At 39.3% G+C, this 15,815-nt stretch overlaps 2 protein-coding genes and 1 non-coding gene across 8 annotated transcripts in view; 2 read left to right on the plus strand and 1 right to left on the minus strand.

Moving 5' to 3' along the window:
* Positions 1–7,854, minus strand: part of METTL4 (methyltransferase 4, N6-adenosine) — a 70,988-nt gene extending 63,134 nt beyond the window's left edge. For 2 of the 4 annotated variants that reach the window (XM_066246488.1, XM_066246485.1), the window contains exons 1-4: positions 7,747–7,848; positions 6,237–6,356; positions 5,540–5,942; positions 2,927–2,989 (exon numbers count right to left, since the gene is read on the minus strand). In XM_066246488.1, coding sequence (XP_066102585.1) covers positions 2,927–2,989; positions 5,540–5,935 — 459 coding nt within the window. In that variant the 5' untranslated portion in view covers positions 5,936–5,942; positions 6,237–6,356; positions 7,747–7,848. Of the gene's footprint in view, positions 1–2,926; positions 2,990–5,539; positions 5,943–6,236; positions 6,357–7,496; positions 7,708–7,746 lie in introns of those variants that run through there. The other 2 variants (XM_066246486.1, XM_066246487.1) reach the window with 2 other exon arrangements.
* A 70-nt stretch (positions 7,855–7,924) lies between these two features.
* The window catches only part of NDC80 (NDC80 kinetochore complex component), a 45,420-nt gene continuing 37,529 nt past the window's right edge, over positions 7,925–15,815 (plus strand). For 2 of the 3 annotated variants that reach the window (XM_066246650.1, XM_066246651.1), the window contains exons 1-3: positions 7,925–8,041; positions 8,919–9,028; positions 10,998–11,075. In XM_066246650.1, the coding sequence (XP_066102747.1) occupies positions 8,928–9,028; positions 10,998–11,075 (179 nt within the window). In that variant the 5' untranslated portion in view covers positions 7,925–8,041; positions 8,919–8,927. Of the gene's footprint in view, positions 8,042–8,912; positions 9,029–10,997; positions 11,076–15,815 lie in introns of those variants that run through there. The other variant, XM_066246648.1, reaches the window with a different exon arrangement.
* On the plus strand, positions 15,219–15,348 carry LOC136315821 (small nucleolar RNA SNORA14). The gene has a single exon (XR_010727600.1). It is a non-coding gene; the product is annotated as a small nucleolar RNA SNORA14 (small nucleolar RNA).

Genomic DNA, 15,815 nt, shown 5'->3' on the forward strand with positions numbered 1-15,815 from the left:
AAAGGGGATGAGGGGATGGGATCAGAGAAGGTGAAGGGATTAGTGAAATTCTATGTATATAACACAGGAATACAGATAACAGGACAGGAAATCTCAGAGGGAAGCTGGAGAAAGAGATAAGGAGAGGGGGGCAAAAAGGGTGTAATGGGGGGAACACTGTTAGGGGTGAGGGGGTTATATTGAGTGGCATACTTGAATCCATGTTAACAAATAAATTTTAAAAATAAAAAATAATTTTAAAAAAATTTGATTACATTCTGTAGTATACAAATGTTTCATAATTTACAGTTATCATTAACAGTCACAAGTATTTAGCAATCAGAACACATATGAATTTAAGAAATGCTACTTCCTAATTTAACATCTTAAAGTAAAACTATGAATCTTTCTTGTATGATATCAGACCTTGGATTCTTGGTAAAATTATTAATCTTTTGTGTATGGTATCAGGCCCTGGAATTTTGTGTATTTCTGCATTTTAATATTGCAAGAGGCACTCCAAGCATAAGGTGTATTTCCACAATTAATACACAGATTTTTGGTACTGAAGGATTTAACATTGTGTATTTAGCTATCATCAATATATTTAAAATCCAATGTATTAATGAAAACCATAGTGAGATACCTCTCCACACCAGTAAGGTGGCTAATATTAAAAAAAAAAACCAGCCAATATAGGTGAAGATGTGCAGAAATTGCAACACTTGTGCACTGCTGGTGGGAACATGTGATGGTGCAACTGTTAGGTAAAACAGTTTGGCAGTTCCTCAAAAGGTTAAAAATAAAGTTACAATATGATCCAGCAATTCCACTTCTGGGTATATACTCAAAAAAATTGAAAGCAAGGACTCAAATACATGTGTACACCAATACTGAGAGCCGTATTATTCACAATAACTAAAAGGTAAAAACAAATCAAAGGAACAAATGAATGGGTGAACAAAATGTGGTATATACACACAATAAAATATTACTCAACCTTAAAAAGGAATGAAATTCTGATATATGTTGCAACATAGATAAACTTTATAGACATTATGTTAAGTGAAATAAATCATATCGATACAAAAAGGTAAATATTACATTTTTGCACTTAATGAAACATCCAACATAGGCAAATTCATATAGACAGAGAGTAGAATGGAGGTTACCATGGGCTAAGGGAAGTAGAGAATGGTAAGTTATTATTTGTAGGGTACAAATTCTATTTGGAATGATAAAAAAGTTCTGGAGATGTTTAGTGGTGATGATGGCACAATAGTGTGTATTTACTTAATGCTGAATTATACACCTAAAAAAAGGTTAAAATGATGTATTTATTTTGTTATGTATATTTTACCACAATAAAGATAGAGAAAAAAACTAATATCCTTCCACCATATTAATTCAACATGTCCAAAACTGTACTTACTATAATGCCTCCTCAGCCAAATCCCAACCGTTTCCCATTTTAATCAAAGGTGTTCCTTAGAGTTAAGCTTCAAATATTTATGTATCTTCTGTTTTCTCTCATTTAACTCCTAGATTTCATTTATCTCTAAGTTCCAGAAACCTATCCTTCACATTATTCATGCTTTCTCCTGATACTCTCTCAATAAATTCTTTTAGCCATGGATAGGCTTTTATAATTTATAAAATGTCTAAACTTAACCAACATAACCTAAGTTTACTTGCATCAAATATGTAAAATAGGAATATATGAAGTTTTAATAAAAACTGGCTTAACTTGTTGCCTGACCTGTGGCGGCACAGTGGATAAAGCATCTACCTGGAACGCTGAGGTTGCTAGTTCAAAACCCTGGGCTTGTCCCGTCAGGGTCAAGGCACATATGGGAGTTGATGCCTCCAGTTCCTCCCCCCTTCTCTCTCTCTCTCTCTCTCTCTCTCTCTCTCTCTCTCTCTCTGTGTGTCTCTCTCTCCTGTCTAAAATAAATAAAGTCTTTCAAAAAAGTGTTTAAAAAACTGCTTTAAATTGTTACTATAAAAGTTAACAATAAACCATGCCACTATTAAATTCTAACCTTGACTAAATAATACCTTGATTTTTTTTTTTTTTTTTTTTGTATTTTTCTGAAGCCGGAAACGGGGAGAGACAGTCAGACAGACTCCCGCATGCACCCGACCGGGATCCACCCAGCACGCCCACCAGGGGCGACGCTCTGCCCACCAGGGGGCGATGCTCTGCCCCTCCGGGGTGTCGCTCTGCTGTGACCAGAGCCACTCTAGCGGGGCAGAGTGGGGCAGAGGCCAAGGAGCCATCCCCAGCGCCCGGGCCATCTTTGCTCCAATGGAGCCCTGGCTGCGGGAGGGGAAGAGAGAGACAGAGAGGAAGGAGGGGGGGGGGGAGGTTGGAGATGCAAATGGGCGCTTCTCCTATGTGCCCTGGCCGGGAATCGAACCTGGGTCCCCTGCACGCCAGGCCGAAGCTCTACCGCTGAGCCAACCGGCCAGGGCGATACCTTGATTTTTAAGACCATCCTTCTTTATAGTGTCTGTCTATTTATACTACTTCATTTTTTTTTTTTATCCAGTGAAAGTAGGGGTGTCAGAGAGACAGACTTGTGCATGTGCCCCACCCAGGATCCACCAGACAAGCCCACTAGGGGGCAATCTGGGGTGTTACTCTGCTGCTCAACAACCCAGCTCTTCTTAACACCTGAGGTGGAAGCCATGGAGCCATCCTCAGTGCTCGGGGCTAACTCATTCCAATCAAGCCATGGCTGCAGGTGGGGAAGTGAGAGAAAGAGAGAGAGAAGCGAAGGGGTAGGAGTGGAGAAGGAGATAGGCGTTTCTCCTGTGTGCCCTCACTGGGAATCAAACTCGAGATATCCACATGCCAGGCCAACACTCTACAACTGAGCCAACCACCAAGGCCTATACTACTTCATATTAATCTTATGTCATCAATAAATATTTCACATCTTACCTTTTCATGGTATTCCATAGCATCCAATTCACCTTGATTGAAAACAACACACCTTTTACGCTTCTAAAGAGTAAATTACAGGGAGAAAATTATATTGTCATCTATCACAGTATTAATTATTTTGAAATTTTTTTCATCACATTTTCCATATTGTGCCTCTCAGTCTTTAAGAGGTACTAATTGACTATTAAGGTCAAAATCAGTGCAGAGAGCATGGAGAAAGAATACAAAAGCTTTCCCAAGTAAGAATAACTATTATTACTTTTAATACAAATTTAATAGGTGACAAAAGATCACCTCAGCCTGATCTGCTATTAGTAAGAAAAAGTACCAAATGATAAAATGTAGCACTGACATCCATGGAACACAAAAAAACTGTCACAATGTATAAACAGTCACCAATGTCATCTATCAGTTGATACATATATATATATATATATGGTATATATATATATATATGGTACAATTATTCTGAACTTTCTTCATTTCTGAAAAAAGTAACTATCATCCATGTACTATCACCTAAATTTTTTTCCAATGTACTTTTAATAGTTATTTATGATTGATCTGAGGGTTAGGTACAAATCAGATATATTAACACTGTTCTATATCTAACAATTCCATAGCAAAAAACACATAAGACAATGCAATACAGAGCAGGGACTTGTAATTTTTTTAAGTGAGAGATGGGGAGGGAGAGAGACTGACTCCCGCATGCGCCCCAACTGGGATCCACCCAGCAAATTCCCAACCAGGTAATGCTCTGCCATCTGGGACCAATGCTCCATTGCTCAGCAACTGAGCTATTTTAGCACCAGAGGCAAGGCAATGGAGCCATCCTCAGCGTCCAGGGCCAACTTGTTCAAACCATTTGAACCATGGCTGCTGGAGGAGAGGGGGGAGTAGAAAAGAAGTAGAAGGAGAGGGGTGAAGAAGCACATGGTTGCTTTTCCTGTGTCCTGACTGAGAATTGAACCCGGGACTTCCACATGCCAGGCCGACACTCTACCACTGAGTAACAGCCAAGGCCAACTCTTGTACTTTTTTTTTTTTGCTGAAACCTGTGCTTACATGGTGGCAAACTCCTAGCAGGCTAACGATAAATGTTTGTTGGCTGAATAAATAAATGAACTTAAGGTTAAGCTAATTGTACAATTTGCCATAGCGTATCAGTAAGTTTTGTCAAGATAACATTCATTACATATGCTCATCAATATTCTTCCATATTAAAATGAGAAATTTACCCAATATAAGATACCTAAACATTAAAATACCTAATAAAATACTAAAATACCCAAACATTAAAAGACAATGTCCATACTTGGTAAAATGTAAAGTCCTTTACAACTCCTTGTTATTAATCTGAATGAATAATAGTAATGATAAATTACCTACATACTGTATTGCTGAAAGCTCAGAAATGTTGTGTTCTGTTCCTGACACACAGATGACCAATTAACATTTGTTAAGAAGAAAAAAATAGAGGCCCTGGCCAGTTGGCTCAGCGGTAGAGCGTCGGCCTGGCATGCGGGGGACCCGGGTTCGATTCCCGGCCAGGGCACACAGGAGAAGCGCCCATTTGCTTCTCCACCCCCCCCCCCTTCCTTTCTGTCTCTCTCTTCCCCTCCCACAGCCAAGGCTCCACTGGAGCAAAGATGGCCCGGGCGCTGGGAATGGCTCCTTGGCCTCTGCCCCAGGCGCTAGAGTGGCTCTGGTCACAGCAGAGCGACACCCCGGAGGGGCAGAGCATCGCCCCCCGGTGGGCAGAGCGTCGCCCCTGGTGGGCGTGCCGGGTGGATCCCGGTCGGGCGCATGCGGGAGTCTGTCTGACTGTCTCTCCCCGTTTCCAGCTTCAGAAAAATACAAAAGAAAAAAAAAAAAAGAAGAAAAAATATGCACATGAAAAAAAATCACAAGAATACTAAAATTCCTATTTCAGGTACCTATAACTATAACAAATTATCTCTAATACTCTCCTTATTCTAATTCTCAACAGGTTTCTTATTTAATATCATCTACTTTACAATTATAAGATCTCTGAGGGCAGAGATGATATAGCAAAGATTGTTAGCAAGGAGTTAAAAATTACTCTAGATATGCTAAAGCCTTTTTATGCTTTACTGATTCTTATGCTTTGTTTATTCCTTATACATAGTAAATCACAAGATATTTGAGATATTGTAATAACAAATTTTTTCCTTTTTTTTTTCTGAAGAGAAAGCGGGGAGGCAGAAAGACAGATTTCCCACATGTGCCCCAACCAGGATCCAGCTGGCAAGCCCCCTACTGGGCAATGCTCTGCCCATCTTGTTGCCAAGCAAAGGAGCTATTTTAGTGCCTGAGGCAAGGCCATGGAGCCATCCCCAGGACCAACTTGCTCTAACCGAGCCATGGCTGCAGGAAGGGAAGAGGAGAGAAAGATAGAGAGAAGGGAGAGGGGTAGGAGTAGAGAATCAGATGGTCACTTTTCCTGTGTGCCCTGACCAGGGGTTGAACCCAGGATGTCCATACACCAGGCCTATGGTCTATCACTGAACCAACCAGCCAGGACTGGAATAATAAATTTCTTTTGTGTTTTCTGTAGAAATATAAAATTTCCTTAAAAGTTTCTACCTTTCCAAGAGTAGAAATGGAGATTTCCTTTTTAATGCCATTCATTAGACCTTCCTTTTCATTACTTTGTTGCCATTCTTTGTGAATAGCTGACGTTATATAAGGTTTGTGGATCTCAAACAGTTCAGATCGAAAAACATATTTTTGTATGCACACTTCACAATTTCCTCCATCATCATTATCTGGCTTAGTGGTAGATTCAGAAGCAATAAATTCAGCAGAGGATCCAAAAGAGGACACAGAATCCATGTGAAGAGAATCAAGGTGGACAGAAGTAGTGGGCTCATTTTTACAGCAACAAGGCCCGTGATGCTGGTGAACTTGATAGTTTATCTTGTTAATGAAAGAAAGATGATCCAGTAGCCATCCTTGTGACAGCTGGTGCACTACAGACATTTTCTTTCTTTAAAAAACAAAAAACTGGGAATTAAAGATTAGAATAAAACCCAACTTTCCAGATTAAGTTCTTAAATGTCCTCTATTTCAATAAAAATATACTTCACACACAAAGGTAGATTTCATTTGAAAGCAAATAAACTTGACATGTACACAGAAGAGAATTTAATATTCACAATATATATGATATATAGCAGGCCTAAGAAAAATTACAATAGTTTAGTATAAACTTTTAAATTCAGGGTTCATAATTCAAAATTTTCAGCTATCCTGGGCAAAGAGGGTTAAAATCTGATCTTACTTCTACAATCCCAATTTGATCTTCCTATCTTCCTGAGCCATGCTTGGTATTTGGATCCAGACATTTATCCTCCATCTTCCAAGTCTGAAAGGCACTGAATCCTTAACAGGTGCAAGTGTCCTGTCAAAACAAAGAATACTGTATTTCCTATGTGAATCTACTCTTTTTAGTGAGATAAACCTAGAGACGGTCACAATTTCCAGAAGAGTTGTTAGCATTCGATTCTTGTTTTTTCAAACTGCATTTGCCACAGTAAGTCGGCCCATTCTCCAGTATCATTGCCCTTCTTAATCACTGGTACCAATACAGTGCAAAAACGGTAAAAAGCAAAGCAAAATGCAGTTTTAACAGCACATCAGAAGCACTAAACCGCAGCAAAATTTCAAGGTTACAGAGTCTAGATCTGTTATGGTTCTGAACAGTCTTGTCCTCTGGCAACTAGATACTTCAGAACTTCCTAAACCTTTTTTCAAAAGATGGTTTTCAGTTCTGGATATTGCTTACTATAGTGGAGAACTTAAGAGTAAAAAATAAATAACTGACTAAAACTACAGTTAATACTACATAATAACATTTAGATTCAAATTTCTAACTCCATGTATTAGCTCTGTGACCGAGGACAAACTATTTGATCTCAGTGAGCCAGTTTCATCGTTTTCTATGACATCTCAGAGGGCAGTTTAGGGAATTTAATGAGATAATCGACATGAAGTGCTGAGCAGCACCCGACAAAAAGCAACTGCTCAGACAAGTGCTATTGATGATGGTAATTCTGGTATTGGTCTTCCCGTCCGAGTCACCACTTGCAGTGAGGAGGTCCTGTAATGCCTAGTGAGATATAGAAATTTAGACAGGAAGACTGAAACTCAGAAGGGATGGCGTTCCCAAAATTACAACTCTAGTTAATGGCACAACTGTTAAAGTAGGTATCCCTACTTCGGTTCTGAGCTAATACCCCCACCACTCTCTAGGTATTAGGCAATGTTTGTCTCTGGAGTTCATACTCAGGGAAGCCGACTTGTCCTATTTTAGCAAAGCAACCTATGCTCACTGAACCTTTCCTCCTACTTTTCTACTTCACACGAACACCACCCCTAACCATTGGTCTTCCTCCTAATTTCTTACAGGACACCACCAGACTAGAGGACAGTAAAACCCCTTCGCGAGTAAATTCTGTGCCCGAACCTCGCTCGGCGTCGCCAACACCAGTGCAATCTTCGAGAAAGACTGAGCCCAAACTCAGCAATCACTATGTCCTACCTCACTGCTTCCCTTGTCAGAAAAGTGCATGCCACCTTCCCAGAATTGCACCATGCAAACAGCACCCATCTAAATAGTGTAAAACACCCGATTCAGCCCAAATGGAAAAAAAAATCCCCTTTCCTAGGAGTCCACGGGAGCGGCCATGTTGCTGTACGGACAAAGCTTTTCCAGGGTGACTTAGTGCGCTCTGTCCGCTACTCAATACGTGGAGCGCGCGAGTCTTCAGGACCTAACTTGGGGGTCGTACCGACTTCCCAGGGAGCGCTCACAGTGCTTTAGAGCCGCCAGCGAACCCTGTAAAACAGCGGGACGCGGAAGACGCAGACTTCCGACGACAAAAGAGCTCCGCAAAAGAGCTGCGCACGCGCGGGCGCAGCGCGCGTGATGACGTCAGCGTCAGCGGAGATTTTAAAATTCAAACGGCGCCGGCGGATGGGCGCTAGCAGTCTGTGTTTTGGCGGTTCCTGTTTTACTGTCTAGCAGGGACTTGCACGGTTTGCGGAAATTCGGTTTCTGGATCCTGTCAGAAAACTGGAAGAAAGGTAAGTAATTTGGCTTACTTTTGTGGCGGCAATACTGCTCCGGAGGGAGGGGGCGACAGCGCCCGCAGTTTAGGGGCGACGTCTCGGTGTCGGCTGTGGTGGGAAGCCCTCGGGCCGAATCTGCGAGGCGCTGGTTTCCTAGAGTCTAGTAAATTTCTACGGGCCGGGACTTCTCAAGGGAAAGGGGGAGGGCTTATGGAGATGCTGATGGGGAGAAAAGAGGCTGGAGGCCTAAAAGGGGGAAGAATTGATGGGAACAGAGATAGGAACTGGTTGGTACATTTGAGATTCTAGCGTAACATCCTAGTGTCCGTGCCGGTACACCTGCGGTGGTGCCTGGAACGCGGAGGTCGCTGGTTCGAGACCCTGGGCTTGCCCTGTCAAGGCACAGACATATGAGAAGCAAGTTGATGCTTCCCGTTCCTCCTCCCTCCCCTAATCCTTTTTCTCTCTCTCTCGCCTCTCTCTAAAATCAATAAAATTTCAATAAATAAAATCTTTTTTTAAAAAAACTTAAGTACATTTCAAGTGTTGATTGGGAGTGGGCATGTGGGTTAATGGATGCAGAAACATATGTTGAAGAAGTAGATGGTTAAACCGTGAAGGTGACAAGAAAAAAAATTCTGAGATGTTCTAAATTAAATTACAGAAGCCAGAGAGTGGGAGAAAGAGAACAGTTAGCCTGTTGATAGCAATAGACCAGCTAACAAAAGACTGCTCAGATTCATGTGTGTTTGTGGGAATTTAGGTTAACTCCTTGGAAAATTCTGAAGAAACAATGGAATTTGGTCGCCTTTCTATTTGAGTATAAAGATAATGGTTGGTGCTTTGTAGTGCTGCCTGGAAAGACTTTTTAATACTGAATTCATGAATGCAGGTCATAAGCATGAAGCGCAGTTCAGTTTCTACCGGTGGTGCCGGTCGCCTCTCTATGCAGGATTTAAGATCCCAAGACTTCAGTAAACAAGGCCTGTATACCCCTCAAACGTAAGTACCTCATGCCTTTTCATCTTGGACAAAGAAATCCATAAAGGTGGATACAAAGCCGGAGTGTGAGTGGTGTCACAATGAATCTTGTCTGTTCCTAGTGGTACCTAATTTTGGGTCCGTGAAAGCTAATAGTGGGCGTATTACTATTGTATTTTATCTCATTTGTTCCTTAAATTCTCAAAAGCACGTCTTTTACCAGGCAAGTCCTAAAGTTAATTCCCTCAACACTCTTCCTGTTTACCTCCTTTATTCTAGAGCTGCTTGTTTGAGCAGGCTCTGTGCAATAACCCTCAGTTTACTGAGGTGTGTTCAAGTAGCAAAGTTCTCCATCAAAGGTATTGCTCTGATAATTAGCTACAGTTTAAGTAGCTTCCTACAGAACATCACCTCTCCAAACTGTTTTCTCAAGATTCACTGAGAAAAGGCGACCAAAATAACCTGCTATCGTAAACTAGTTTTTCCCTGTGAGTGAAGTTCTTCCACTTAAGAGAAAGCTGTAGTAAGCCCCTGGAGAGCTGTATCAATACCAAGTAACAAGAAAAAAGTAGTGAAGTGTTCAGAATTAAAGTTACAGCTTACAGTGGCCTCGGAATGAAAGAATACCGTTGGCCTGTTAATAGCTGTGGACATGCTCTGACAAAAGATTGCTCCCACCTGACCAGGTGGTGGTGCAGTGGTTAGAGCGTCGGACTGGGATGCGGAGGACCCAGGTTCGAGACCCCGAGGTCACCAGCTTGAGCACAGGCTCATCTGGTTTGAGCAAAAAGCTCACCAGCTTGGAGCCAAGGTCGCTGGCTTGAGAAAGGGGTTACTTGGTCTGCTGTAGCCCCACAGTCAAGGCACATATGAGAAAGCAATCAATTAACAACTAAGGTGTCACAACGAAAAATTGATGATTAATGCTTCTCATCTCTCCATTCCTGTCTGTCTGTCCCTATCTATCCCTCTTTCTGACGCTCTCTCTGTCTCTGTAAAAAAAAAAAGATTGCTCCCATTTCTGTATACCTGTTGGAATTTAGGATTAATTTCCATGTGGCGATTTCTGTGAATATCCAAAAGAAAGAAAAGCCAGGTGCCACAGCACTCCAGGAGCCTCCGTTTGATACTTACACTCAGACTTCAGTGTGCTGCTAATCCTCAGGAGTGTGCCAGTCCCAGAAGTGGCCCCATTCCTTTGTCTGTATCGAATGTAAATTATTTCAGAACACCTTACATCTCCCACTCCCACCCCCACATTTGATGTATAAAATGGCTTAACTCCAGGACATCAGATTTATGTTTTCATCTAAGGCATGCTGCTGGCAGTTCAGACTTCTTGCCCCAGGAGCTCTTTCTTTTAAAAAAAAAAAAAAAACTTTCAGAAAAAAAAGTTAAAAATACAAAAAGACTTTGAGCCATGAAGTTGACATTTTTTGTTTAACAAGATACAAGTTTTATTTGCTAACTGTTCTTAAGTTATTTAGGTTTCCATAGTATGAGCCTCTGCTATTTTAGAAATGTAAAATGTTTATATATTTTTTCTTTACGTACACCACAAGATTTGTCTACAATTGTATTAAAGGAGAAAAGGCTACCATTGTCAATGTTTTGGGTTTGTAATTTAGATAATGTATTCCGGTATAGAGTGGGCCTCAAAAGAAAAGGTTTTAATGTAGCTATCATTCTATAATTGAAAATGTCTATTTTTAAGCTTTTTGTTTTAAGTTATTTATAAATGTCCATATTTTAAAATAATTGAAATCATAATGTAGATTTGGGTTTTTTTCCTAACTTTTTATCATTATAATTTAATTATATTAGCCTATTCCATTTACAAGTTGTGATTGCTGCTAAAAGTTTTCATAATTTTGAATTACTTTTTATAGGTTATGGTGAAGAAGTTTGGTTCATATATAATTACAAAAATTACTGGAACTAATATTTTTTATATTTATCTCAAAGAGTTGTTTTCTTTCTTTTCATAAAGCAAAGAAAAGGCAACCTTTGGAAAGTTGAGTATAAACAGACCTACATCTGAAAGAAAAGTCTCTGTATTTGGTAAAAGGTAATGATCTTTTTTTATTAGTTCTAATAAAGGGATTCTTAAAGCCATGCATTGGGCTAAATGTTCTCAGGGCACAAAAAAATAGATAACATGATCTCTTTAAAAAGAAAGTTTTAATCTACTATAGTTTCCCTCTGTCTTAAATGGTTGAAATGATTATATCTGCCTTAGATGATGCTAATAGATCTGATATCTCTATTAGACCACCGTTTCACTATTATAAGTGAATAGTTAATTAAACATCTATACCTAGCTTTCAGATATTTTGGAATCATAGCATTTAAAATTAGGAGAAATCATCATCAAGTTCAAAATTTTAGTCTCAGACTTTTTTATACACTTAAATATTAAGGACTCCACAGAGCTTTTTTTATTTTGTGAGCGATGTTTGTTGATATCAGCCATATTAGAAATCAAAACTGAGTCCCCAAGCACAAAAATTTATTCAAAATGGATCAAAGACCTAAATATAAGATCTGAAACAATAAATTACCTAGAAGAAAACATAGGTACTAAACTTATAGACCTTGGCCATAAAGAACATTTTATGAATTTGACCCCAAAGGCAAGGGAAGTAAAGGCAAAAATAAATAAAAAGCTTCTGCACAGCGAAAGAAACCAACAACAAAACAAAAATACAGCCCAGAAGCAGTTTAAGGTTAGTTGAGGCCCCAAGCGCAAAAGAAAATATTAGGCCCCTAAGGGCCCAATGAAGGGCCCTCGCTTCATTAGAAAAGAGTGTTTTGCGGCCCATCAGAAGTTGGGGTTCAGGGTGCACATCTGGTGCGCCCCAGTTAAATCTGCCCTTAGGCAACCAACCAAATGGGAGATAATATCACAAACAATAGCCCCAACAAGGGATTAATATCCAAAATATATAAAGAATTCACAAAGCTCAACAATAATCTAACAGTCCAGTTAAAAAATAGGGAGAGGACCTGAACAGACACTTCTCTCATGAAGATGTATGAACAACAAATAGATATGTGAAAGGATGTTCACCTTCACTATTAGTGAAATGCAAATCAAAACTACAATGAAATACTGCCTCACACCTGTTAGATTAGCTTTTATCAGAAAAGGAACCCTCATTCACTGCTGATGGGAATGTAAACTGATACAGCAACTATGGATTCTAGTATGGCAGTTCCTCAAAAAATTAAGAATAATGTTTCCATATGACCCAGCAATCCCTCTACTGGGGATTTACCTGAAAAGCTCGAAATATTTGTACCCAAAGATATATGCACCCCTGTGTTCAGCTCAGCATTATTCACAGAGGCCAAGACCTGGAAACAACCGAAGTGTACCTCAACAGAGGATTACGTAAAGAAGATGTGGTACATGCATACAATGGAATAGTACTCAGCCATAAGAAATGATGAACTTTTGCCATTTGCAACAACATGGATGGACCTTGAGAATATTATGTTAAGTGAAATCAGTAAATCATAAAAAACTTAGGAATCAGAACTGAAACTTTAAAATATGTATTAATTCAATTTAAAGTAATAAACTAATACACATTAGTATAATGTACTTTTAATTTTTAAAAAAATATTTTCCATAAAACATTTCAGTAAGAACAAGGTCATTGTTTTACATTTTTGCAAATCTTCTTAATATCTGGCTTAACAGAAGATAGCTAAACTCCCATATCTGTTTTTGCATTTAGTCTCTTACAATGTACATCATATAGCCAACCTCTGGAAAATACTGTAAACTCATGAGATAATGAGGATGAAAGTGACAAATAACATCTTAGATTTTTATGAAAATAGTTTTGGACCCTGGCTGGTGGCTCAGCGGATAGAGCATCAGCCTAGCATGTGGACGTCCCAGGTTAGATTCCCATTCAGGGCACACAAGAGAAGCGAACATCTGCTTCTTCTCCACCCTTCCCTTCCTCTTCCCCTCTTCCCCTCTTCCCTTCTTCTCCTCTCTCGCAGCCAGTGGCTCAGCTGGTTTGAGCATGGCCCTGGGTGCTGAGGATAGCTTGGTTGGAGCACATCAGCTTCAGCATTAAAAATAGCTCAGTACTTGAGCATCAGGCCCCAGATGGGGTTGCCAATTGCATCCTGGTTGGGGTGGATGCTGGAGTCGGCCTCACTATCTTCCCTCCTCTCACCTTAAAAAAAAATTAGTTTGACTTCTCAGATCTCTTACACCATTCTTTGAAAACCATTGTCTAAAGTTGAGCATTGGTTTCCTGGCCTGGAGGTGGAGCAGGATTGACTATTAAGGGGTATAAGACTTTGGGGATGATAGAAATGTTCGGTCTTAATGTGATAGAGATTACATAGGTATATACATTGTCAAACCTCATTAAACTGTACATTTTATTCTAAGCAAATTACACCTCAATAAAGTTAATTTTTTAAAGAAATGTTCAATCCCCAAATTGAGAAAATATGCTGTTACTTTATCTCACCAAAACAAAAATTAACTTTGTTTTTAGACAAATTTGTTCAGTTGTTTTGAAAATAGAGATGAAATATTTGTTGCCTTATGTCTTTGCCATGAAACCAAGTTAAACTGTTTCTGGTAGTCATTCCATTTGATGTAAAATCTCAAGACATTTTTTAATGCAACGTCCATCTCAGAACTGAACCTCAGAGATAATGATAATTAGAAAACCTAGCATTTGCAGAACATTTTTATAACCCGGACATTGTTTTAACTGCTTTTTCTATATTAACTCTTTTAATCCTCAGAACTGCCCTATGAGGAAATATTATTACTGTCTCTATTTTATAGATAAAGAAGTTGAAGCACAGAATTTAATTTACCTGAAGTCATATAACTAGTAATAAAGACAAGATTTGAAACCACAGAGTCTGGTTTTAGATCCTTTGCTCTTAAGCTATAAGTTGAATGATACAGTATTATGATTAGTTGAGAAATTATTCATAATTCAAAAAGATACCTATTAGTGTAGTTTTATGTAGAATGAGAGCTGAGTCTACACATGTATTCGTTTTGTGATAAAACAAATATACTAAAGGTTAAGCAATAGTATGAAGAAAAGTGGTTCTCAGTTTAGCTATTTAATCAGGGTAGTGGAGCAAGAGGGCCCAAGCTAAAGAATTTTAGAGCCTGGGCAAGAGAGAACTTGAAATCAGCAAGCTGACTTGCAGGGAGAAATAAAATTTATTTGTTTGATTGTTTGTGTGTTTTCCTTCTTCTCCAAGTGAGAGGAAGGAAGATAGACTCCTGTGTGTGCCCCGACCAAGATCCACCTCACAACCCTCTTCTATGGCCGATGCTCTGCCCATCCAGGGCTATGCTCACACCAAGCTATTTTTAGCACCTGAGGTAGAGGGTATTTTTAGCATCCTCAGTGCCTGGGCTGATGCTCTCAAACCAATCGAGCCATGGTTTCGGGAGGGCAAGAGAGTAAGAGAAGAGGGAGAAAGGGTAGAGAAGCATATGGTCGTTTACCCTGTGTGCCCTGACTAGGAATCGAACCTGGGATTTCCACACCCTGGGCCAACGTTCTACCACTGATCCAATCAGCCAGGGTGAGAATTGAAGTTTTAATGAATAGAGTTCACCTATTACAGCAAAGTTCATTGTACAGTCATCCCTAGGTATCCTGTGGAGATTAGTTCCAGAAGCCCCTGCAGATACTAAAGTCTGTATATGTTCAGGTCCCTTATACAAAATGTTGTATTTGCATATAACCCACACACATCCTCTCATACACTCTAAATCTCTAGATTACTTAAAATACCTAATACAATGCAAATGATGTGTAAATAGTTGTTATATGTTATTGTTTAGAAAACAATGGCAAGAAAAAAGTCTGTACATGTTCATTACAAACACAACTACCATAGACCTACATAGTTAGTACATGTCATCAATAGCATAGCATTTTGTTAATACTTTCAATCTGCAATTGATTAAACCCATGGATGTGGGACCCACAGATACAGTTATCTGCAACTCAATTTTGTGGCATCTTTCCAATAAAATTATTATTCCAAGTATATTTAATAAACTACAATGGTGAGCTAAATTGGGCCACATAGGTAGGCAAAAGGAACCATTATGAAGATTTAAATAAAGTTTTGTTTTGGGAGAGGGACCTGGAATGTAGCATATACACTGTAGCCATTAATGATTAAAAAATAACATACATTGCATTCTTAAACTCTCCTGGCAGCTGTGCCCCATGCTGCCAGGATATGAGCAGATGCTACAGAATTGCAGGGCGTCCAAGGGCTGCGCCTCCCTGCTGGCGCGGCCTCATTTCAGACCTGCGACATCACCCCGAAAAAAAAAAATAGCATACATATATATGGTAAATTAATAGTCAAGCATAACATCAAAATGTTCATGACTAAAAGAATGCCCAACCTATTTAACATATTAAAGACAGTTTCCCATAAGAAAAAATGACAAATAAAGGTTGGGAGTGGAGGAGCAATCATAGAGGGTAGGAAAGATGGTAGATAGACTTGCGTTATTGAGTAGACTTGAAGAACAGTTGGTGCAGAAGATAGTGGACTCAAAAAGCACGTCCTTAAAGGATGGATCTAATACAAAAGTACATTTTTCTTTTCATACTTTATTCTTCATTGTTCTTTTTCTCTGCTTTGAAGATAATTTTGTTTAGCTAAATAAAAATTAAAGATTTGTTGAACTTCAGGGTCTGATGCTGATATTAAAATATAAAATCACCTTGAAATAATTTGGACTTGATCACAAGTTTTGACTGACTTTTTTAAATGTTCC

Source organism: Saccopteryx bilineata, chromosome 11 (genome assembly GCF_036850765.1).
Source record: "Saccopteryx bilineata isolate mSacBil1 chromosome 11, mSacBil1_pri_phased_curated, whole genome shotgun sequence".
Lineage (NCBI taxonomy): Eukaryota > Metazoa > Chordata > Mammalia > Chiroptera > Emballonuridae > Saccopteryx > Saccopteryx bilineata.